Here is a 23913-nt window from a genome sequence, read left to right as displayed (position 1 = left end):
TGGGACATGGGAGCACATCAGACAAACCAAATTGCATTATGAATACGAATAATGTCCTTTTGATATCAAATAATTTACGATTTTTTGAAATTCGCGATATAATACAAACTTTTGACATTCAACAGTTTGCAAGTATTAGGGCCTAAGTTTGTATTTTATCGCGAAAAAGAAAATATCTCTCAGGTCCCACAAACAATACTGTGCAAAGGTGTGTGACCGAGGCCTTAGGGATTGAATCAAAACTCGACCGGAGGTTGACCGCCGGTTCCGTCCGGTTGCTTTTGTTCTAAAATTTGGAACCGGATGGAACCGGACGGAACCGGCAGCCAACCGCCGGTTGAGTTTTTATTTCATCCAATAAATGATTGTGAAAACAATAAACAAACATACAAGTCCTCCGACAAACAAACAAACAAACGAACGGAAGAACAAATAACGTGGATGTCTTTAATTGTTTACCTCCGAACCAGGCTCAGGAACGTATCCAGAGTTATGATCTTCGTACGATTGCATCGCTAAAAAACCCTCTGTACCACCGTACGCTAGCTACACGCACGTCAACAAAAATATAAAAACAAGTGGAAAAGTGTTAGAATTAATGATACACGATAGGGCTACAAAAAAGGTAGGTAATGGTGAATCCAACGGACGAGGACACAAAACACATCAAGGATCAAAAAATGATACAAGAGGATACCTTGAATAAGAACAACAGGAAAGAAAAAAAAGCAAGGTACACCAACTTGATGTGGGGAAACAAGTAAAATGCAGACTAGACAGTATGCAGGGGGACACAAACAGCAAATGTAGGCAAAGTTCGATAGCCAAAATTGACCAGTTCCAAGGCCCACAGAAGTAAGTGCTGAACCTGCAAAAACAACAAGGATCAATGGTAATACAAAACTGCACTAGAACAAGTGATGAAAATCACTGTGCATATAAACAGACAAACTTAACCAAACATCCAGAGTAGGCACAAAACAGGCAAAGTTCGATGGCCAAAAATTGCCAATTCCAGAGCCCACAAAAGTGTCAGGAAAATACAGTACACTGGAAGTGATGAAAATCACTGTGTACATAGCAGTCAAACATTAAACAGACAAAAAACAACCGACGTTTCGAGCAGATAAACTGCTCTTCTTCAGGGACAGACAACAAAATATAAAGCAAACAACAAAAACTACATGCTGTAGTTTAAAAACAAATTCAAGTCAAAAATGGCAAGTTCAAATTGAAATAAGTAGCAAAAAAGACAGCAAACTCAGAGCAAAATAAGTTCTGTGGGCCTTGGAACTGGTCAATACTGTCTAGTCTGCATTTTACTTGTTTCCCCACATCAAGTTGGTGTACCTTGCTTTTTTCTTTCCGATAGGGCTACACTTTATCATGTTTATTGTGTTCTTTTTGCTGTTCTTTTTGAAAAGGTGAGAATACCTTTTGGATATTTTCTGTTGATTATATGTGGACTCTTTAATACCGGTCAATTTGAAGTGGGGTCTTTGGGTATGTTTAGAACATTTTCACTCAGAAAAGTGGACCCTGTGTATTTGTCCTTATTAAAAATCAGGACCTTTTAAAATACACGAATCTGGTTAACAACAGCAAGTCAGTCGGTCATAGGGGAGAGCGGGGAGTGTTCGCCCTATACATGCTATAGGGGAGGTTCGCCCACTGTGCGATTCTCAGCACTACGGCCATCGGGGGATTTGGTGATGGCAAAATTAGGTGACATAGGTCATTATAAACTTCTCATAGTACACGACATATAGGGACGCGTTCATCGAACTGCAGCGGTTTTTTTTTTACGGCATGGCATAACTGGGCATTAACAGCAGAGACAAATAGATCATTTAGAAGCTGCTGACGAGGATGCACCCAGAAAGCGATTAACCTCCCTGCTAAAGCTGGCCCTCGATCTAATGGCTGGAATTTGGGCAGGTAGAGAATTCCATAATTGGGCTGTACATGGTAGAAATGATCTTTCATGGCTGACAAGGTTTGATCTTGGGACTTCCACTGCTAGGTCATGGGATCTCACAGTTATAAACTCCTTATTCGATTTGTATTTTGCATACCCTGAAGAAAATACAAAAATGTGCACAAGGGGCACGTTCGGCCTTTTGAGTACGGGGCGTGTTAGCCCCATATCTTCCCCCTTACACATGACTGTATTGTGGTCACTTATTTATATACTCTCCTTTTTGGGTAAAGCGTTAATATGATGCCGGACATTAACGCACGTTGAAACTCTTTCAATGCCAGAGTAACAGGTATGGTTAGATAAATCGAAACGGTGAATACGCTCGTATATGTATTTATTTAATTAATTTGAAACTGCAGCAAATAAGCGTTTTTTACCGTTTCATTTCTTGTAACTATAATTGTTTTGTGACAACAGAGTTTACATTGCAGTCGTAACTCACTGTCAGAGACAATGTATGTACTTCGATTGAATGCCGCTTCTTTCAAACACGCTAATCCAACAGGTGCGAGCGAGACGTACATGGTCTCAGCATAATGCGAAATTTCTATAGAATTACGATCCAGACGACCGTCCATCTCATCACGGTCTATGGTTACATAGGTAACGTCACAAAATTATGTCAAGATCAATACGGCTCAATGGAATTTGATCTTCTTTACCATGTTACCAAGGTAACAAACCACCTGCTCCGTAAGCATTTGAACATCTTTTATCATTTATTTGTGCGAATTAACAATAACATACCAATAAATGTTTAGCGATCTTAGTGGCTCTTTGGCATAATGAATGAGGAACGATGCTTCCAGCTGCTATACCTGTATAAATGAAAGATATCGAAATATTTATTAAGAAATACAGTTCGATGTGTCTCAACGAGGATTAGCAGGCGCGGAAGCAGAATTCCGGTACCTCAGGGCAGCATGGGGAAGGATCCCAACTAGCTCGAGATACTCTAGCTAAAATACAGGTTTACATTTACTATCTTACATTATCTTGCTGTATCTCAGCTAGAGCTCCAAACGACAAGCTTCCGGTTTTTTTTGGAGGACAATACTGTTACGTAAGATGACGCGTAAGATGATAGGTTGTTTGGGGTTTAAATATGGCTTCATTATATATGATTCGTCAATTTAAGCATCCCGCTAGATTCTAAGACGTATAAGATGCGATCTTACACGCATAAGATGCAATCTTACACGTGTAAGATGCCATCTTACACGTGTAAGGTTACACGTATAATCTTACACGTTTTTTGGTCCACTTGGCCATTCATAGAAACCCGCCTCGGAGCCCGCCCTACTCATTATTTCCTTGTACTTATTGTAATTTGCCTCCACACATTACGTAATCAACACAAAGCTTTTGTGAGGATTAGTGAGTGGATAAGAAATTGACAGTGGAGGATACGAAGGACAGGCCGATTGTTAGTTGTCAATCATGAATTGCCGCAACGTATTAATATTTTACTGCATGTCATTCCGCAAACACCAAGACAAATTATGCCGTATTTTTCCAAAGATCATCTCATATGAAGTAAGCTGAATGCGATCTGTACTTTTGTAACATTCCGATCGCTTTTGATCACCTATTATCGGCGAATTTGCTTGAAAACACGTGAGTTCATGTTGTGTAAACATAATTAGCATAGACACAAATGAAATTACGATGCAATACAATGCAATTTGAATGCGCAGCAGATATACGCTGGCGAAGTTACGTAATTAATCGGATTAATTACCATAGCAATAGGTGAAAACAATTTTGAACATATCGCGCTGCACTACAAGCAGGTTACATTCATCACCTGTGTATGTCTGCAATCATAGATTGAATACAATACTGGTCTTTTCAAAGATACTAATCTTACAGGTGCAAGTAATCAGCATGATACGGTTCAATGAAGAGGTACCCCGTGAACGTATCAGTGCAGCGCGGTATATTCAAAATTTGTTTTCACCTATTGCTATGGTAGTTAATCCGATTATTACGTAACTTCGCCAGCGTATATAGAAATAACGTTGCCCGGTTTTATGCAGAATTAGACCCTGTCTGATCCCAACGGAGAACATGTTGCAAATAATTATTACGGTATGAAACAATCATTTCCTACCTCTAATATAAGTTGTGACCTACTAGTGATTAGACCTATACTACCAGCAGCTGTTTAATAGCTCCCTCTCCTTTCACACTAGCCCTAGAACTCTGGCCATAGTATCCGTTTTTACTTCCACTAGGGCCAGAGCAAGGGGGTGACACTAAATTCACGGTTGTTCTATTAGCAACGCAAAACCTATGAAAAATTCCGCTGGTTTACTAGCTAGAAAGTGAGGCCAGTTATCGATCCGTTATGAATAATTCATGTTCGACCCCTTGGATCATGTTAATTGATATTGGCAAATAACAACGTTGTTAGTTTTGCGAACTTTGCCTGTTCAATGAGAGTATAGCGCGCCCTCAATACATCTGGGCGCAAACCAGGCGAAAACGATCCAGTTTAATGAAATGGCGGACGGATATTCCCATCAGGCACCAGTGATATGTTTGTTTCAAAGAAAGTCTACTAATTTGATATGAAATGACATTTTGCAATAGCAAAGTCAAAATTAGGACTTGAGGTCAATAACATGAAGGAAATACGTGACAGAGGCAAGGTGTGAAACACAAGTAGTATTTGAAGTTAAAATAACCTTTGATACCCGACCTGACCTTCCATAGCTTTCCATCATGGCGGCTTATTCGTCTTTATGTATTTCTATATGCTCTCAAGTAAAATAAAATACCAATATGCACTAAGCAGACAGAATGTTCCTTGGCTCCCAGCATGAATTATTGATTTTATACGGAGGTAAAGAAATACACAGTTGCCTGCAAGCCGTGCACCGTACTCCAAATACTTCGGTAAATCTGAATAATGGTCACATGTAGACATATCATGTGTTCGGGAAATCACGTGGCAACATTTTAAGATTTCAGACTTGTTTACTAGTTAAATTGTCATTTGTACTGTTGATTATTTATCTTTGTTAATTAATATATCTTTTAAATGCTGATAAATCGTGGTTGGCTGCCCATATTATATGTTAAATTCAATGTTTTATGAATATAATTCTACCACGCAGAGGGGTCACACAGCATAATTTCACACTACACGATTTAGCTAGATTTGGAGCTCTGCACTTCAAATTCACGTCAATTTCAAAGTTTATACACTTAATATATTTAATATAATACTTATTTTTTTTGTTATAACAAACTGGAACACGAAATGTACTAGCTTATTACCTATACAGAAAGGGAATTTATACACATTCACTCAGCAATTTGACATGCCTGGCGCATCAAGACATTCTCTGTCTGGATAACATGACTGTCGCCCTCAATACGTCTGGGCGCAAATTTAAATAACAATACGCTATTTACATATGAATGCGGCTTCATGCTAATGTCTAGTGCCGCTTCCAGGCCTATTCCGTGGCCAGAGGCACTTACATTGAAAAAATTGTTGGAGATGGTTGAACGCAACAGAACAAATAAATGATGAAAATTGACCTTTTCATTGTGTTCGTGGGTCACCGCAAGAGCTGTAAAATTCCATTTGAAAAAACATATTTTTCATATTTATGCACACTTTCCCTACCTATTTAAATAAACCTCAATATTGACCATCATATTGTACCCATTTGTGTTACCTTCGATCCCTGTTGATTTGCCGTGAAAACGCTTGCATTTACTTGGAGGGAATTGTTCGGTTCTTCCGTTATTTACATCATTGGCATCATTTGACCTCTTGACCTGATGCGCCGAGGGCGCTGTGACTTTTTCCATTTGCAACAATCTTCCCTACCAATAATGCTTTGCAGTCCATTACCATGAGATTTTATTTGGTACAATGTAGTTTGTGGGATACGATAGATACATAGCCCATCATACGCTTAGTATTATGGGTAGCCTGCAACCGCATCTGACCTCGCCACATCCCGGGGTCGCCATGTCCATTTTACTTGTGGGGTGGATAAATGACGGAGTAGTGGACTAGGAATAGTAAATTAACATGAAACGTAAAACACCTGTATAAAACGAGAATAACTCACGCATGACCGACCAGCCGGCCGCCCGTTGGAATAAAAAATACACGCTGGATTGTCTTGGAACTCCAAATGCTTTAGTTACAAACAGAGATTGCGCTAGTAAAAATGCATTTCAGCCCCTGCCAAAGTTCATTTTCGGACTCCCCGTAAAGTAGAATAGTCCAGATTATCGTAACCTTTGACATTGCCAATATCACACAAATGTCGTCTATTTCATGCCGTAAAGATGTATGAGCAAGTTTCTGAAGAATATTGGTAAGTTTAAAGGCCAGATATCAGGCTAACGAATATGATCTGCATATATAGAAAGATCCGATCGCTGTCCGAACGTCAAAATTTGATAAATGTCAATGGTACAATTCTAAGCACGTGAAAGTCGTGAGGTCATTTCTCAACACAATACATGTCAGAGGATAATTTACATAGGCACAAAAGACCGTGTTCAATGTAACGTTACTCAGCCAAACATGGCAGAGTAGGTCCCGGATGGTCGTACATGTTCCTATCTCCACAACGTTATACCTTTCCAACAAGGAAAGAGATACAAAAGGCGAACGTCTATTTCACACTCATATTTTTATCTCACCTTCTCCCCTTGCCCTCCCTTGACGCGTATGTAGGGCTGTTAAGACCCCCCTTTTCAGCGTCGCTGTCACCCAGAGATCCCATTTTTTTACGAACACATGTTCTGTCACCCAAAGACCCCCTATTTTTGTATTTGATCTGTCACCCAAAGACCCTTACAAGTTCAATTTTAACAGCAACTTTCATTTATCAGTTAATATCACTGATTTTGTCACTTATTTAGAAAAAACAAATACATTTGAAGCCATTTAGAACTAGAAATTCTATTTTCGAGGTTTCTGTGGCGCTGTTTCGGCGCTCACCCAAAGTTTCCATTTAAAAAAAAGGTCATGTTCTCACCCAATGACCCATATTTTTTACATTTTGCTCTCACCGAATGCCAAAAATCATGTTCTCACCCAATGACCCATATTTTTTACATTTTGCTCTCACCAAATTCCCCTTAGTGCGAAAGTGCCAGCCCTACACCTATATCCATTTCAAATTGAAGTGCCCCCCCCTTTCCCCGGGCTTACCCTCCCTCTCCCTCACCCTCTCTCTCCCTCTGTCTCTCGCTCTTTCTTTCTCTTACCACGTCTATTTACGTGCATATACATTAACTATACACATGTTAATAAGATTCAATATTCCACTGTTTGGTTCAATGATTAACAACAGTGGTGACAGCACAACTGAAATTAAGAGAAGACTGGCTATTGCAATGACAACTGTGCAGGGCATGTCAAACATATGGAAAAGCAGAGGCCTATCCATTGACCTAAAGGTACGCCTACTTCGTGCAACTGTGTTTTCCATTGCCACTTACGGATGCGAGTGTTGGGATGACCAAGAATGATAGGAAAAGTGTAGATGCTTTTGAGATGTGGTTTTACAGGAGGCTTCTACAAGTGACATGGAAAGACAGGAGAACAAATTCCTGGATACTCGACAAGATTGGTACAAGTCTAGCCATCAGAAGCAGCATAATGGAGAGAAAGCTGAAGTACTTTGGCCATATTGTCAGGAAACATGGAGGTGTAGAAAAACAGATTTTGCAAGGGGCTATGGAAGGCCGACGAGGAAGAGGACGCCCACCAACATCTTGGACTAACGTGAAGCTGGTTTCTAACCAAGGAATGCAAGGTGCGTCAGATCGAGTGAGATGGCGTACTCTTGTGAAGACCACAGCAGTGTTACACAGCGCCACCTGACACAGAGAGAGAGAGAGAGAGAGAGAAGATTCAATACTTACAAGCTTGCAAAGATGAAAAATCATAGTCAGCTAAGTTTGGCAAACTCAAAATGTCGTTCAAATGGTGAATGTACAGCGAGGACCCGGTAACCCTAAAAACATGATAAAGAAAAAACAAATATCACTGAGATTTATTTGCATTGAATGCCGTTTTTGCCATCATGTCGCTGCCCGCGCTCGGCAAATCGAATGGACTCCTCCAACAGCCTTTGGTTTTCGTGGGCCCTTGTTGAAAATCACGCTTCACGGGTTGGGCCAAAAAAAACAAGTTTGTTTCCCGTATTAGTGCGCATTGGTTTCTGGTGGCCGTTTTTCGCGCGTTGCTTGTTTTTTTTAAATACGCCTATTTATGTTCAAAATTCATTAAAAACTAGGAAAAAGGAAAGAAACAATTTGAAATTAGAAATAATTTACGATCAGCAGTGGCGTAGCTCGGATTTTTGCCGGGGGTAGAGATTATTTGAAGCTTAATTAAATCTTTGTCCGGAAGACCATGCAGGATGCTGTTACAATTGTAAGCGTGAACAAGCTTTTCGGTATCAAGGTAACGGCGTAACGGCGATTCTATGAATGGCATAAGAGGCGTTCCTGCAGATGTTGTTGACGTGTCCACTCATGGCGAGACTACTGTCCAAAATGACACTAAAACCGACATGCATGTCACCTCTCCGTTTTCCAAGAGTATCCATCGTTGACAATTTCCTCAGATGGAGTGATTGAAGAAGTTCTAATTGTAATGTCAACGATGGATACTCTTGGAAAACGGAGAGGTGACATGCAAGTCGGTTTAGCGTCATTTAACATATTTAAGCTTGTTAGCAGTCATCCAATTACCATTGATTACGTATGCCCTCAATGCATTTCTCGAGCTTAGCCAAGGCACTTGCGCGATTACTGAGATGGTTTTATAATGACATAGAGTTGTGCGTCGTTGGCAGACGGGGCCTTGAGGCACTCCGCAATCAAGGCGAGTTGGGTAAGATACTTCACTGTCGATGATTACAGACTGATAACGGTTCTTCAAATACGTTGCAAACTAAGCCATTCCAGGTTAAATAGCACTAATAGACCTGGGCGATACATTGAAATACGACGAGTAACTATTTGTTTTCATGGCATCTGAAAAGACTGCATTAAAATCGCTGAAATTGATCAAGTTATATAGCCAAAAAAGTACTTTTTAGGGTTTGATGCTTCAAAATGGTACGTTTTCTCTCATTATATGACATTTTTGTTGTAATAGTACCAAAATTCATACGCACGGCTTCGGTTTTTAGTAAATATTCGCCCTACCATACTGTAACTTTCAGCTTCGAGGGCGCACTGTCATATTAAGGTGTTTACGGTTCAGTGCGTTAAAACAAGAAAAGTCTCAGGTCAACCTATGTTGAATTTTTGATCATTTGGCATCTAAATCATATAGTTTCACCTGATATTAGTGGCATTTAACTGTGGGAGTTCTGAATATCTGAAAATTCCACCCGAAAGTAGCCATTTTCCCATTGAAACCCGTGTAATACATAATTATTGGTATTTAACCTCCAGTGGCACCATCTCACTTAGTCTTGTAAGCAGGATGTCGCGGTCAACTGTGTCAACCGCCATGGATGTATCAAATAATACAAGAACAGCCTCACCATGATCAATAGCGCGAAATAAGTCATTTTTCAACACTGTTAACTGCTAGTATGCAGATTGGTTCTTTATATTTAAATTTCGGGCTATAAAGGTGATGAAATTTGTGGGTTTATTTGTTGTTGTTTTTGGTTTTTTTAAGTTTTTGGTTTCTTTTTTGTATGTGTTGGTTTTTCTATTCTTTTTTTTTGGGGGGGTTGCCTTATAGGACCGGTTACTGGTAATATGGTCTTTGTCACTCAGTACGGCTTTTGCCCGCTATGTAAAAAACTTCTCTTTATGTTTAAGAATCACCTCACCTTTCATCCTGTATACCATTTGCCAATAGATGTACATCGTAAGTCGGACTCACAAAGATAGTAGTATTTCCTATAACCATGGGCATTGCTGCTCCAACCTGTGCAGTTAAACCACCTAGCGTCGTGATAATGGCATACCTGCGTGACTGAGTATAGAGATATGCAAATATGTGACTGGACGCGGCGAATCAGCCGTAAAGTCGGCCCCGGTCAATTTTGTTTTATTTCGTGTTTAGAAAATATATACCATAAGCTTTAAAATGGTATATCATTTGACTTCAAACGATATCCAAAAGCGGGATTATGATTTGTTGAACTCTGTTCCTTCGACAAAATTGTATTTTTTATCGGTTCTACATGTGTCTCTTTTTCTACATTTCTGGTAATAAATATCCAACAGTCATAATTGGCGGTCATTTCAAATCATCCCCAAGTCAACGAGGTTCAGAAATATCCTCTCATTGTTCATTGTTGATTATACATACCTAGACAAAATACAATGCTTTGTTATCTACCACTTGAACAGGATTTAGCCAAAGCAAACAAAGACAAGAACTATTCTATAGAAATAGGTAGAAGCTTATTATCCTCTTTAGCAGTAGTATTATTGATTGATTTAAACAGCGTTTGATAAGATACTTGTCGCAACGAATTGATACACCTATGAATACGCCCTTCACATACATTTTACACTTTAACTCAGAATACAATTTGCCGAGTTTACGGCTGATTCGCCGCGTCCACTCACATATGTGACCCCTCGGCACAACTGAGCCCTGAAGTCGCCAATCATCATTTTTGATATATTCAACCAAAATATTCTGCTTGAAATTAGGTTTAAAATGATGTATATCATGTCTATAGTACTTGACATTTAAGTAGTGAAAAATCAATAAAACAGTCAATAAATCCTTTGTTTCCTATTGTTTATTGTTAAGTTCGATGGAGCATATCTCAATAGTGGCACTGGCGACATCCGGGCTCAGTTGTGCCGAGGGGTCACATATGGTCACTTCAGTGCATAGACAGAGAGTTGGGGTATTCACCTACTTACACCCCCCCCGTGGGATGTTGTCCTCCAAGATGTTGGAATATTGGGACTCTTTATACTTTTTAGTCAATTTTTGCCAGTTAATGTTATCCCCTTGAAAGTTGCCTCGCCCACTTTTCCCCACCCCCACCCATCTGAAAAAGACTACGCCACTGGATTACTTGTCTTTCCGGAAAGAGGTTTACCCCCCTAATATTCCTCTGCTCATCTGCTGTGCTACAATATCGGTACATACGGGTACATTCAATGTCATTTAGGCCTACTGGGGAAAACTTTCCTTGACATCGGGTTATGATACAATTACCATTTTCCACATACACCTCCCAGGTTGCAAGAATAATGAATAATGAATAAGTGTTATTACATTGGAGAAATGTAGTTTTCAAGCTTGACATATTACCCCGTTTACATTGGGCGAAATTCACTAAAAGTCGTATAATCGACTTAATTCGTATCATAAGTGTAAACAGGTACAGTCGTAATTAATCGTAATTCAAAAGTCGTAATTCTAATGATGACTTGAATCATCATTCATTTGAAGTGAATTCGAATAAGTCGTCATTAATTACGACTTTTCGCTAATGTAAACGAGCAAGTTGTTGAATTCGTATTTACTTGCCGTAACCATTGGTAACAAACGAATTCGATATTCGTGAATGCGAATTTGGAATCGAATTCAGCCGATGTAGTGTAAACACACACCAAATGTTGTATTCATACTCGCATCTCTCATAGCCACACTCGCCTTTCGAAAATGCTCCTTGCGTGGAGTGAAATAAACGAGTTGGGTGTGAAGCATGTAATGGTTAACATCGTTACTAGTCGGCAGATGCCAACATGTGCTGGTATGAACTTTCATTTGATATTCTAAATACCATTCTGAACCAAGCAAAAGCACCTCAAATCCAACCCTTCTACCTCTTTTAGGCAAATATAGTCCAAAGGTCCCTCAAACGTACTATTATATAATAGATTCCAAATCATTGGAGCGATGGGTAAAGGTTACGTAAAAGGGCAATGGATCTCGACCATTGTCCCAAATAGAGGACGGCTGGTAATTAAGATTATTATCGATTTCTGATTCGCGTCTTAAGGGCTGGGGTATGAACGTTTGGACAGTATTTATTTTGGGACATTAGAGCACATCAGACATATCGAATGGCATTCTGAATACGAAGAATGTCATTCTGATATAAAATAATTTTGGTTTTTTGAAATTCGCAATTTAATACACGTTTTATGGCAAATCATTAAAAATTGATATTTTTGATATTTAACAGTACTCGAAGTAAACCTTATAAATCTGATGATTTATACTTAACGTGTATGTAGGTGGGATGAAATGCCGACGATCAATTGAAAATTTTGACCTTTCGTATTGAAGATATGGATTTTTTTTCCCAAAACACACAAAAAAAAATTAGGTCTTTTTGGGAAAAAATCTATATCTTCAATATGAAAGGTCAAAATTTTCAATTGACCGTCGGCTTTTCCTCCCTGCTACATACACTTTAAGAATATATCATTAGATTTATATAAATTACTTCGAGGACTGTTATATATCAAAAATTTGAAAAATATCAAATGTTTATAATTTGTCATAAAATTTGTATTATATTGTGATTTTCAAAAAATGAAAATTATTTGATATCAGAAAGACATGCTTCGTATTCAGAATGCAATTCGATAGGTCTGAGGTGCTCTCATGTCCCACAAAAAATACTGTCGAAACGCAATAAACGCTCATTTTAGATCCCTTAAAGAAACTTGCCTCTGATGAAAATGCCGTGGAACTCTCCATGGGCAGCATCAATGATCTGTGTGTTCGGGTCACACCTTTGGGAAATCCAGTTGAACCCTGGTGATTGAAAATAATAGTTTGCCATTTGCGTGAGAAATGATCATAACATGACATGACATGACATGACATGACATGACATGACATGACATGACATGACATGACATGACATAACATAACAACGTTAACGACGCTTAATACTAAAAATATGAACATTGCGCTTTACAAACAAATACAAAAATAACAACAGCAAAATACATCAGAAAATATATGTTTTAAATCCCTTTTTGAAAGATTAAACTGTGAGAGAAGTCCGTAGGGTAGCCGGTAACTGGTTCCAGAGGGTATAGTACCAGGTGAACCATCACCAATTTTCTATTACTCCTGGGGATGACAAGGTGAGTATATCCAGCTCAGAGCGAAGGCCTTTCCTAGGTGGAATGTAGGTAGCGATGTAGTCGGTGACAGTCCATTCAGTACTTTGAAAACGTGCAGAAGAATTTTAAACCAGATTCGTTTATCAACTGGTACGCCCGGGGGCCACTCAAATATGAGAGTGTACGCATGCGTGACCAAATTTTTGTTCGAACACTCCCTAAACAAGTTTTCCTCTGTGAGCAAAATTACCCCTTAAGTAAGTTTTAGCGCCCCCCCCCCCCCCGAAAATTAGACCTCCTAAACAAGTTTTTGTCTAATTTTAACCCCTAAACAAGTTTTTGTCTAAATTTGGCCCACTTTACAAGTTTTGATGGATTTTGACAACTTCAACAATTTTTTGTAGGCCTACTAACTTGTCATTGAACACTAACAGTCTACTTCCGGATATACCCCCTCCGGTAGGCCTATCAGTCTTTTACTACAACCATGGCCAAAATGTGTTGGGACACTTATGGAAAACGTACACTATAGTATGACCTTATTTCCGTTATTATTAACGTGATAAAGTGGAGGTTTCTTTGGTGTCAAGCCTAAACACTTTCCTAACACCCAACCCTCCCCTTCCCCACCAATCAATGTTGGGTGCCACAAGGCTCGTGTGACCAAAAAGTCGAATTCAACATTGATCGGGGAGTGGGGGCTTATTTACATTACCCTATCAAACCGTCCCAACACTTATGGCCAGCATTGTCTCTAAGGTACAAAAAATCTAATTTTAAAATGTGTGTTTTGGCCCATATCTCCTCAACCATAGCTTGGATTTTCATCAAATTTTACATGAAAACGGAGAAACTATTTATCTTTTCACTTATATAAAAATTATTGCATTTTCCTCATGTGATTTAGGGATACGGTCACGTTTTATACGCAATATCATGTATTTTACAGTGCGTTCTGAACATTATTAGCCTATGCCAACTACGTATTTTGCGTAAAATGACGTTTTATTTTGAAAGAGTAGTGATTTAATCGCCAGAAATACATGATATTTGTTGACAGGAATTGATTGAAGTCTTTTAAAAGAGTGATTTTGGGAAAAAAATACTTAAAATTAAAAAAAGCAAATTTTAGAAGAAAAAAAACAAAACTTTAATAATTTTCATCGTTTGCATCAAAAACGTATGTGGTATTTGCAACGAGTATATCGTGTAAATATAATCATAGTCGGCAGGAGTAGGCTTAAATTACATTTTATGACTGAAATTTATTAAAGCGCTTTCAAAGAAACTTATAGTAAGTATAGAAAGTAAAATATAGGTAGACATACAGAAAAAAGAAGGACGGACATTGGCAAAAATTAATAGAACGACGAATATAATATGATGAAGGATATTGTAAAATAATAACAAAAAGAAAAGAAAAAGAAATCTAAATAAATTCAGGGCTCGAACCCGTGTACTGCGCCTGTGGCAGATGCCGTATCCATTGCGCCACAGGCCCAAAACTCAACAAATAAACTATAATATAATGCTATTCAACATGCATGTATATAAATATACGCTCTACACGATATACAGTCCAAAAAATACATTTTTTACGGCATTTGTTTCGTAACTGAATATTTATATATATGCAGGTGTTGAATGACATTATATCCACATTTAGTTCAGTTTTGTCTGTGGATAAATGACTACAGGACAAAATCGGACAGTATACACGTCTTTAAAGAGCCCCTGAATTTTAATATAATATTTTTTCTTTTTCTTTTTACAAACGTGTATATCGTTTTACAATATCCTTCATCATGCATCTTGAACTAGCATTATATTACAATTTAAGCCTGTTAAAGTAATATAGCTCTGTGGTGCAATCATATTCGTCGTTCTATTAATTTTTGCCAATGTCCGTCCTCCGTTCCTTTTTTTTTCTGTATTTTGTTGCTTCATTTGTGGTAGACTGCGGTAAATTGGGAAAACAAGTGTGCATGGGTTCGATTCCTTTATTTGTTTTTTGATCACGAGATGTTGTGATAACTTTTATTTTCTTCTATAGCTGTAATGTAACATTTTAATTGGTGGAAACAATAATTTTCCATTTTAAAACCCAAGTTTTTGACAGTTAAAGTGACGAATAGTGAACTTAGACCGGGCCAAAATATCGTTTTAAGACATTTTAAGTGACCAGTCCCTAAATTTCAAATGTAGCCATCCAGAAAATTTTTGGTAAAGCCACATGATAAGATCTCTAACTGCTCCAAATTTGGTGTCAATATCATATTTACTTTTTGAGTTATAAGCAAAAAACTGAAATTAGATGATTTTTTTTCAACTTTTCAAATACAACCATGGCCAAAATGTTTTGGGACACTTATGGAAAACGTACACTATAGTATGACCTTATTTCCGTTATTATTAACGTGATAAAGTGGAGGTTTCTTTGGTGTCAAGCCTAAACACTTTCCTAACACCCCAACCCTCCCCTTCCCCACCAATCAATGTTGGGTGCCACAAGGCTCGTGTGACCAAAAAAGTCGAATTCAACATTGATCGGGGGAGTGGGGGGCTTATTTACATTACCCTATCAAACCGTCCCAACACTTATGGCCAGCATTGTAGGCTTAGGCCTACATATAAATTAATGACACGATGAATTCAGAGTGTACCACAGAGGCCTTCAGATTGGATTCTCGTAAAGTAGTTTTGTGAGAATATAAAATACCAATATACAGCGTAATTTATCCAGAGGCAACGTTAAGCAGTATTCACATCGTATTTGGTTCCGAATTCGGCACCTATCGTGGCCCGGTATCGTGTGCCCTTTTCATGCTTTCTACCGCAAATATAATTTCCTAAAGTAATCCAGAGAAGGGGAAACTCAAAAATCTACCAGCATGGGTAGTAATTAATGTGAGGAATCTATAAAAGGCTCAAGCACTGACATTCTTCTATTGATCTGAACGGTATTTTACATAGAAGTACGAAGCCATGGTCAGGCGGCGGATGACATGATCGAGCCGGCAACTCGTGAAACCGCCCGGCCGTATGGCATTTTCCATATACTCGGTTAGTTTTGTGGGGTTCATTATCGAACCCCAACGGTTTTCAAGCTTGTATTTATATTATTTATCAACATAGGCCTATTTGTTTGTGATATTTCAAGCGTTTTAAAATTTCAAAATAATCCCATTCAATTACACGGTTGACGATGAAAATTTACTGAATTTAGGGACTGCACGTCATACACCACCTGGCCATGGTTAAATCACATGTAACACGTCATGAAATATATTTGCATAACAGAGTGACACACTAGGTTTGGAGTATGCTTTTTTTTTTTTTTTTACATTTCTACGAACGGGGAATTCCAGCACTGGAATAAACTTTTTTCGGAATCGGAGTTTCAGCAGCTTTGAAAAGCGGATTAAAATGTTACCCTAAATGCGTTACAAACAATTTTAAAACTACCCCTTTTCATGAAAATCACTGTTTTTTGCCCCCTTAACGCGTCACGCGCGTAACGTGCTCAACCAAGAAAAAACACCCCTTTTCACGCGTTTTTTGGTCACGCATGCTTACATCATTATGGCTGGTACGTAACCAGTGAAGAGAGTTCAACAAAGGAGATGTTGAATGACGACGAGGTACTTGGGGTTAATGGTAGGAAGGGTCTGGATGGTGACTGTAGTGCAATTGGTTTAGTGCAATTGAGGATCTGGTTGGTGTGTACGTGGAGTGCTATTGGTCAGTGCTAGGGAGGGTCTGGGTGGTGATCAAGGTGTTCCTTGGCAGCGGGCCCAACCGAGTGACCGATTGCCTGCTTCCTCGTCTAAAAACCGGGTACTCGGGTTTGAGGGGCTGCCGATACTTCCTGACGGACCCTCCCGGGCGGACCCTTCCTACCATTAACCAATTGTACCACAGTAACCATGCAGACCTTTCACGAATAACCAATTGCACACCAATCACTAACCTGACCCAGTAAAGTAATGTGTAATTGCACACCAATCACCACCCTGACCCAGTAAAGTAATGTGTAATTGCACACCAATCACCACCCTGACCCAGTAAAGTAATGTGTAATTGCACACCAATCACCACCCTGACCCAGTAAAGTAATGTGTAATTGCACACCAATCACCACCCTGACCCAGTAAAGTAATGTGTAATTGCACACCAATCACCACCCTGACCCAGTAAAGTAATGTGTAATTGCACACCAATCACCACCCTGACCCCGTAAAGTAATGTGTATTTGGTAGACATTAATATCAAGTTATGTTGAACGAACAAATAAGCATAAATTAGTCTAGTTGTGAGTAAGCTAAAATACATTTTCATTGTGTAATTTTTTGGCAGCAGTATAAAAATGTCGGACAATGGTTGGACTGACCAGGTCTAAATTTAATAGCAGTAATTTTTGTGGCATATATTCTTTTAGCCATATGAAATTCAGTAGTTTTAATAGTCAACAAGGAAAATTTAAAACACTGTATACAAAAATACAAATGTCACAAATACCGGTTTGAAAAATTAATATTGCACAATGCACATAATTAGTAACACACAAATAGTTGATCAAATATAAGTACCACAAATTATTTTCATTTGAAAATAAACTAAGTAGTAGTCTCCGTATTCGCCGTGGAAGTAATGACGTAACATGATTAACTACCATAGCAATAGGTTAAAACAATTTTTTAATATATTGCCCTGCACTACAAGCAAGTTGCACTCATCATCTGTGGATGTCTGCAATCATAGATTCAATACAATACCGCTCTTTTCAAAGATACTAATATTATAAGTGCGAGTGATCAGCATGATATGAGTATTCTATAGAGCTATGATCCAGGTTTTTATCCCTGTTCTTTGACATCTATGGTTCAATGCAGAGGTATCGCGTGAACGTACTAGTGCAGTGAGATATATGTAAAAATGGTTTTAACCTAATTGCAGTGGTAGTTAATCCAGTTATATCATCACTTTTACGGCGAATATGCAAGATGCAGTAATACTGTTCCACGAATACCCATGTCTACCCATAGCAACGACAGAGATCGTGGTACAAACAAATGAAACCCAGTGAAACCTTTGGAAATATTGCTTATTGTATAAAAGGAGTTTTTGTACTCAGAATTAGCAAGCCTAAAATAAATCCATAAATAAAACCAAACATTATGCGACAAACGAAAAATGAATTACTAATCCCACCATCAACGCTACATCCCTTAAGGAAAAGTATGTGGTTTTTTATTCTTACCGATGTGAATATAACACTTAAAGGTTCGTCAAAATCAACTCGGCCTATAGCTTTCATCACTGTACTTCTGTCAACTTCTTTACCCATTATCATGAAATCCGTCAAAGAAATCATCCCTCTAAACATTACACACACAAAAAAGACGGACCATAATGTAGTGAAATGTAGTAGCATCAATTCATCATGATATCATTCACTGAGTCACAATTGTTTTGTTTTTTTTCGTAACAACGATGCCTAATAGTAATCTCTTACACAGTTATATGCGTAGGCCTAATATCATGAAAGACAGAGATAAAAAGATTAGTTTGCATCTGACGTCAGGGCAAAGGCGCGCCGTGATTGGTTGCCGACCTGCGCAGTACTGAATTTTCTGTCTACTAGTCAGAATGTCAGACGCGAACTAGTCTTTTTTTTTATCTCTGTCTTTCATTATAGTAATAGATTTCATCAAAATCAACTCGGTCTATAGCTTTCATCGCTGTACTTTACCCATTATCATGAAATCCGTCAAAGAAATAATCCCTCTAAACACTACACACACAAAAAAGACAGACCATAATGTAGTGAAATGGCATCAATGGGTCACGCCGTGGGCATCAAATTTAGTGCCTTTTGGGCGCACACCACTAAATAATCTTCCCATTGAAACACGTGTAAAAACACCGGTTTTCTTTGCTCATTTTGAGGCCTTTTGGGCTCGTTTTAAAATATTTTATGATGACCAGTCGATTGCAAATCGATGAAAGTTTAACATATGTTTCAATGTATGGGGTTCTTCCATCTCGTTTTCCCGCTAGGATGCCGCGAACAGCGCCCTCACTGTTTTTGACATGCTCTCAAGACTGCAAACCCGATTCTGCCATTTTTTAATTCGCGGACCTATTTTCTCAATAATGATAAAAATGCGACTTTTTTGGCGACTCAAATTTATGCATAGGTTTTACACTTTTATTTAAGCTATAATTCGCCATTCTTTCTGATTAATAAGTCTACAGACCAGCCCAAAATACCTCAAAAAGTTTCTGTTTTTTACCGGAACTCATTAGGGTTACACAAATGACGCATTGATTTAGTGGTGTGCCCCCTTCAAGGAATTCATGATGTTCATAAAATCGATTTTTTTTAAATATTTTTCTTGAAATATAAAATGTTTTGAGTAAAACACTCAAGATTTGAGTGCTCTGTGACATCCACATCAAGAGAAATGTCCTATCAAAGATACATGGTGCATTCCAAAAATGTGCACATTTTCAACATTTTGACCATTTGTGCTTATTTCCCTAGATTTGCATTAAATACCAATTCTCAACATATAGTTTTAGACCGTTTATCTGCTAAAAACCGCTTTAAAATGAAAATAAATTAGGTTTCATAATGGCAAAGGTCTATATATTAATGATTTTACAACAATCACCCCCCCCCCCCCCTATAAAATAATTAATATTTGGGAGGTTTAAAGACTTGTGCCGATTTGTAACCTTAAGACAATTTTGCTTCAAATCTGAGAAATATTAGTTTTCTCACAATTTTTGACAGTTTCTTTAACTTTGAAGGCCTCTCAGAGAATAAACTTAGCGCGACTTGCATCTAAAACGCATTAAATATATTCACTAACATAAAAACTATCTATATAAAACAAAAAACCGCAATTTAATCGAACGCCAACTTCAATTTTGGCTGAATCTCTCAAGAGCACGATTTTACGCCTAGGCCCTTCGAAGGGCGCACACCACTAAATAATCTTCCCATTGAAACACGTGTAAAAACACCGGTTTTCTTTGCTCATTTTGAGGCCTTTTGGGCTCGTTTTAAAATATTTTATGATGACCAGTCGATTGCAAATCGATGAAAGTTTAACATATGTTTCAATGTATGGGGGTTCTTCCATCTCGTTTTCCCGCTAGGATGCCGCGAACAGCGCCCTCACTGTTTTTGACATGCTCTCAAGACTGCAAACCCGATTCTGCCATTTTTTAATTCGCGGACCTATTTTCTCAATAATGATAAAAATGCGACTTTTTGGCGACTCAAATTTATGCATAGGCTTTACACTTTTATTTAAGCTATAATTCGCCACTCTTTCTGATTAATAAGTCTACAGACCAGCCCAAAATACCTCAAAAAGTTTCTGTTTTTTACCGGAACTCATTAGGGTTACACAAATGACGCATTGATTTAGTGGTGTGCCCCCTTCAAGGAATTCATGATGTTCATAAAATCGATTTTTTTTATCTTTTTCTTGAAATATAAAATGTTTTGAGTAAAACACTCAAGATTTGAGTGCTCTGTGACATCCACATCAAGAGAAATGTCCTATCAAAGATACATGGTGCAAAAAAAAATGTGCACATTTTCAACATTTTGACCATTTGTGCTTATTTCCCTAGATTTGCATTAAATACCAATTCTCAACATATAGTTTTAGACCGTTTATCTAAAAAAAACCGCTTTAAAATGAAAAGAAATTAGGTTTCATAATGGCAAAGGTCTATATATTAATGATTTTACAACAATCACCCCCCCCCCTATAAAATAATTAATATTTGGGAGGTTTAAAGACTTGTGCCGATTTGTAACCTTAAGACAATTTTGCTTCAAATCTGAGAAATATTAGTTTTCTCACAATTTTTGACAGTTTCTTTAACTTTGAAGGCCTCTCAGAGAATAAACTTAGCGCGACTTGCCTCTAAAACGCATTAAATATATTCACTAACATACAAACTATCTATATAAATCAAAAACCGCAATTTAATCGAACGCCAACTTCAATTTTGGCTGAATCTCTCAAGAGCACGATTTTACGCCTAGGCCCTTCGAAGGGCGCACACCACTAAATAATCTTCCCATTGAAACACGTGTAAAAACACCGGTTTTCTTTGCTCATTTTGAGGCCTTTTGGGCTCGTTTTAAAATATTTTATGATGACCAGGCGATTGCAAATCGATGAAAGTTTACCATATGTTTCAATGTAGGGGGGTTCTTCCATCTCGTTTTCCCGCTAGGATGCCGCGAACAGCGCCCTCACTGTTTTTGACATGCTCTCAAGACTGCAAACCCGATTCTGCCATTTTTTAATTCGCGGACCTATTTTCTCAATAATGATAAAAATGCGACTTTTTTGGCGACTCAAATTTATGCATAGGCTTTACACTTTTATTTAAGCTATAATTCGCCACTCTTTCTGATTAATAAGTCTACAGACCAGCCCAAAATACCTCAAAAAGTTTCTGTTTTTTACCGGAACTCATTAGGGTTACACAAATGGCGCATTGATTTAGTGGTGTGCCCCCTTTTATTATATATATATTTCTATATAGCAGCGGAGGACCGAAAACACAGCAAAGAATAGACAACGTATGATTAAAAAAGACTAGTTTGCGTATGACGTTCTGTCAACCAGACAAAAACAGTGGCGTAACTAGGGGAGTAGGGCAACGTGCCCGGGCGCTAGCACTATGGGGGCGCCAAATCGGTCTCACTTAAAAAATATGCCGTTGCCATTCCCACACCCCCGCGTCTAAAATATTCTCGGGTGGGGGAGAGGGGTAGGAGCGCCAATTTGTTTTTTGCCCCGGGCGCTACCAACCCTAATTACGCCACTGGACCATAAATGCCGTACTGCGCAGGTCAGCAAACAATCACGTCGCGCCTTCGCTCTTGATGTCAGACGCAAACTAGTCTCGTCAATTCGGTCTTCAATTATAGCATGCTTAGCGTTTGTAGCAACGGCAAAACGTCGTATTATATATAAACCTTTGCTTTAACACCCGCCCGAACGCCAGGGGCGGGTGTCTTTGCTGTCGGGCAAATAAGAAATCGAGGATGATAAGTAGCTATAAGTTATATTGTTGTGTACATTTTGTAAATGGTACTCTGGCTTGGGCAAATGTTGGGCTAAGAACATTTCTGTCGGGCTGGCAACTTTTATTAGTTACCTCTCCCGACTGACTAGTGGCCAAAACAAGTTACAGTAAACCCCGGTAGAAAGGCTTTTACGACGGGATTTTATAACCGTTTTTAGCGGGTTCGCCATCGAACTTTTGCTGATGAAACCAATAACACAAAATCACTCAGAATACACTTATCGGCTAAATGGTCTTTCATGTGGTTGGTCATAGAAATGATTTTGCATAGGGAATTACTCTTTCCGTTATGATCATATCCCGGGGGAGGCACTCCCTATCTGAAATGGCAGGGGTGTGCCTCGGCCATGTTAAAAGTAGGGGGCATTCAGGTCAAATATACAATTACAAAAATATGGGGTCATTCAGTACACAACCTGAATAAAAATGGGGTCATTCGGTATGAAACTGTGAAAAAAGGATGGTCATTGGGGTAACAAAAAGTAAAATGGGAGTCATTGAATACAGGATTGCCCAAAGAGTATCATTAAGTACCGTAAATAAGTGCCAAACTGCGTAAAACAACTTGGCCACCTTGGAAATGTGAAAAATCTCATTATTTCTGGAGAACACAAATACCACCTAAATTTGGGAATTAAAAGGGGGGTCATTGGGTATAGCAGGAAATAGAAAAGGGGGTCATTGAGTACATGAATTGTTTTAAAGGGGTCATTGGGTAATAGGTAGGACCATAACACAAAAAAGGGGTCATTGGGTACAAGCCGGTTTGAAAAAGGGGTCTATCCGGGGCACATGATGCATATCTGTCATGGAAGTGCCCCCCCCGGGGATCATATAGGCCCGTTTCATGTTGGGTTTCATGGGTTTTTCTAGCAGTTGTTTTATTACAAGAACAACAAAAAAATCGTTACTCACTTGCTATGATTGGTTCCTCCGTTTATAACATACTTTAAGCTTGGTGTGCTAGATATTTAGTAAACATTAACAGGCAAAATAAAGAGAAAAATAGAATATCGATTTTTATCTCATGGAAAACAGTAACCTGCTACAGGGTTCCCAAAAAGTAAGTCCCCAAGACATTTTGGTAAAATCCAAAAACCAATCGATCATTTCTCTTGTTTTAATATCTGGAACACAGACTAGTTAGTTATACTTCAAGCGGACATGTTTTTACTTTGTTATCTTCATTGAGAAATTCAGCCAGTTATGAACTTTTTGGTCAAAAAATTGTATTTTTCTGTATATATACATAGCTTTGAATGCGTTTTATGCGTCAATTTGTGATTGGCAACTTGTTTACTTTAAGTTTACAGTAATTTAATCAAAAAGAAACATTTTAATTAAAATTACTTGAGGTATTGACGAATTAGGTGTCATACTGCCGTGAAAAAACTTAACATTCATGTCAACACATTATTACTTTGGTTTGTGTACCTCATTAAGTAACTTTCTCCACCCCCCCCCCCCCCCCCCCACCCCCCCACACACACGCAAATAATCATCACAGTTTCCAACATTTCAAAGATTTCCTTTGACGCTGCTTAACCCTTTTAAAGGTTTTTTTTTTATTAATCTTACATTTGGCAATTGAGATTATCGGCAGCATTAGTCAGTAACTCCGGTATAATTTGGCTGGCTCTGTCACACATATCAGACGGTGATCTCATTAAAACGACCACTTTCATTCCGTGCTGAGAAAGAGGAAACAATGGAATTTCATGACATGATGACGATAATTA

The 23913-nt window shown here is 38.4% G+C and overlaps 2 protein-coding genes across 2 annotated transcripts in view; both read right to left on the bottom strand.

Annotated features, from left to right (window-relative positions):
- Window positions 1-447: 447 nt before the first annotated feature.
- Window positions 448-9992, bottom strand: LOC140150066 (medium-chain acyl-CoA ligase ACSF2, mitochondrial-like). The gene is made up of 4 exons (XM_072172070.1): window positions 9823-9992; window positions 7889-7980; window positions 2729-2799; window positions 448-546 (listed from the first exon to the last, which is right to left on the bottom strand). Exons 1-4 carry the CDS (start codon window positions 9906-9908, stop codon window positions 448-450), a joined length of 348 nt encoding a protein of 115 aa, XP_072028171.1. The 5' UTR covers window positions 9909-9992.
- Window positions 9993-11549: 1557 nt separating this feature from the next.
- LOC140150065 (medium-chain acyl-CoA ligase ACSF2, mitochondrial-like) overlaps window positions 11550-23913 on the bottom strand; it is a 23547-nt gene continuing 11183 nt past the window's right edge. Inside the window, exons 5-9 of the mRNA XM_072172068.1 lie at window positions 23753-23865; window positions 23090-23137; window positions 18309-18426; window positions 12645-12731; window positions 11550-11633 (exon numbers count right to left, since the gene is read on the bottom strand). Of these exons, the coding sequence (XP_072028169.1) occupies window positions 11550-11633; window positions 12645-12731; window positions 18309-18426; window positions 23090-23137; window positions 23753-23865 (450 nt within the window). The remainder of the gene's footprint in view (window positions 11634-12644; window positions 12732-18308; window positions 18427-23089; window positions 23138-23752; window positions 23866-23913) is intronic.

Source organism: Amphiura filiformis, chromosome 4, assembly GCF_039555335.1.
Source record: "Amphiura filiformis chromosome 4, Afil_fr2py, whole genome shotgun sequence".
NCBI classification, from domain to species: domain Eukaryota; kingdom Metazoa; phylum Echinodermata; class Ophiuroidea; order Amphilepidida; family Amphiuridae; genus Amphiura; species Amphiura filiformis.
Note: the sequence above shows the minus strand (reverse complement) of the source record. Positions and strands in the feature narration are given on the sequence as shown.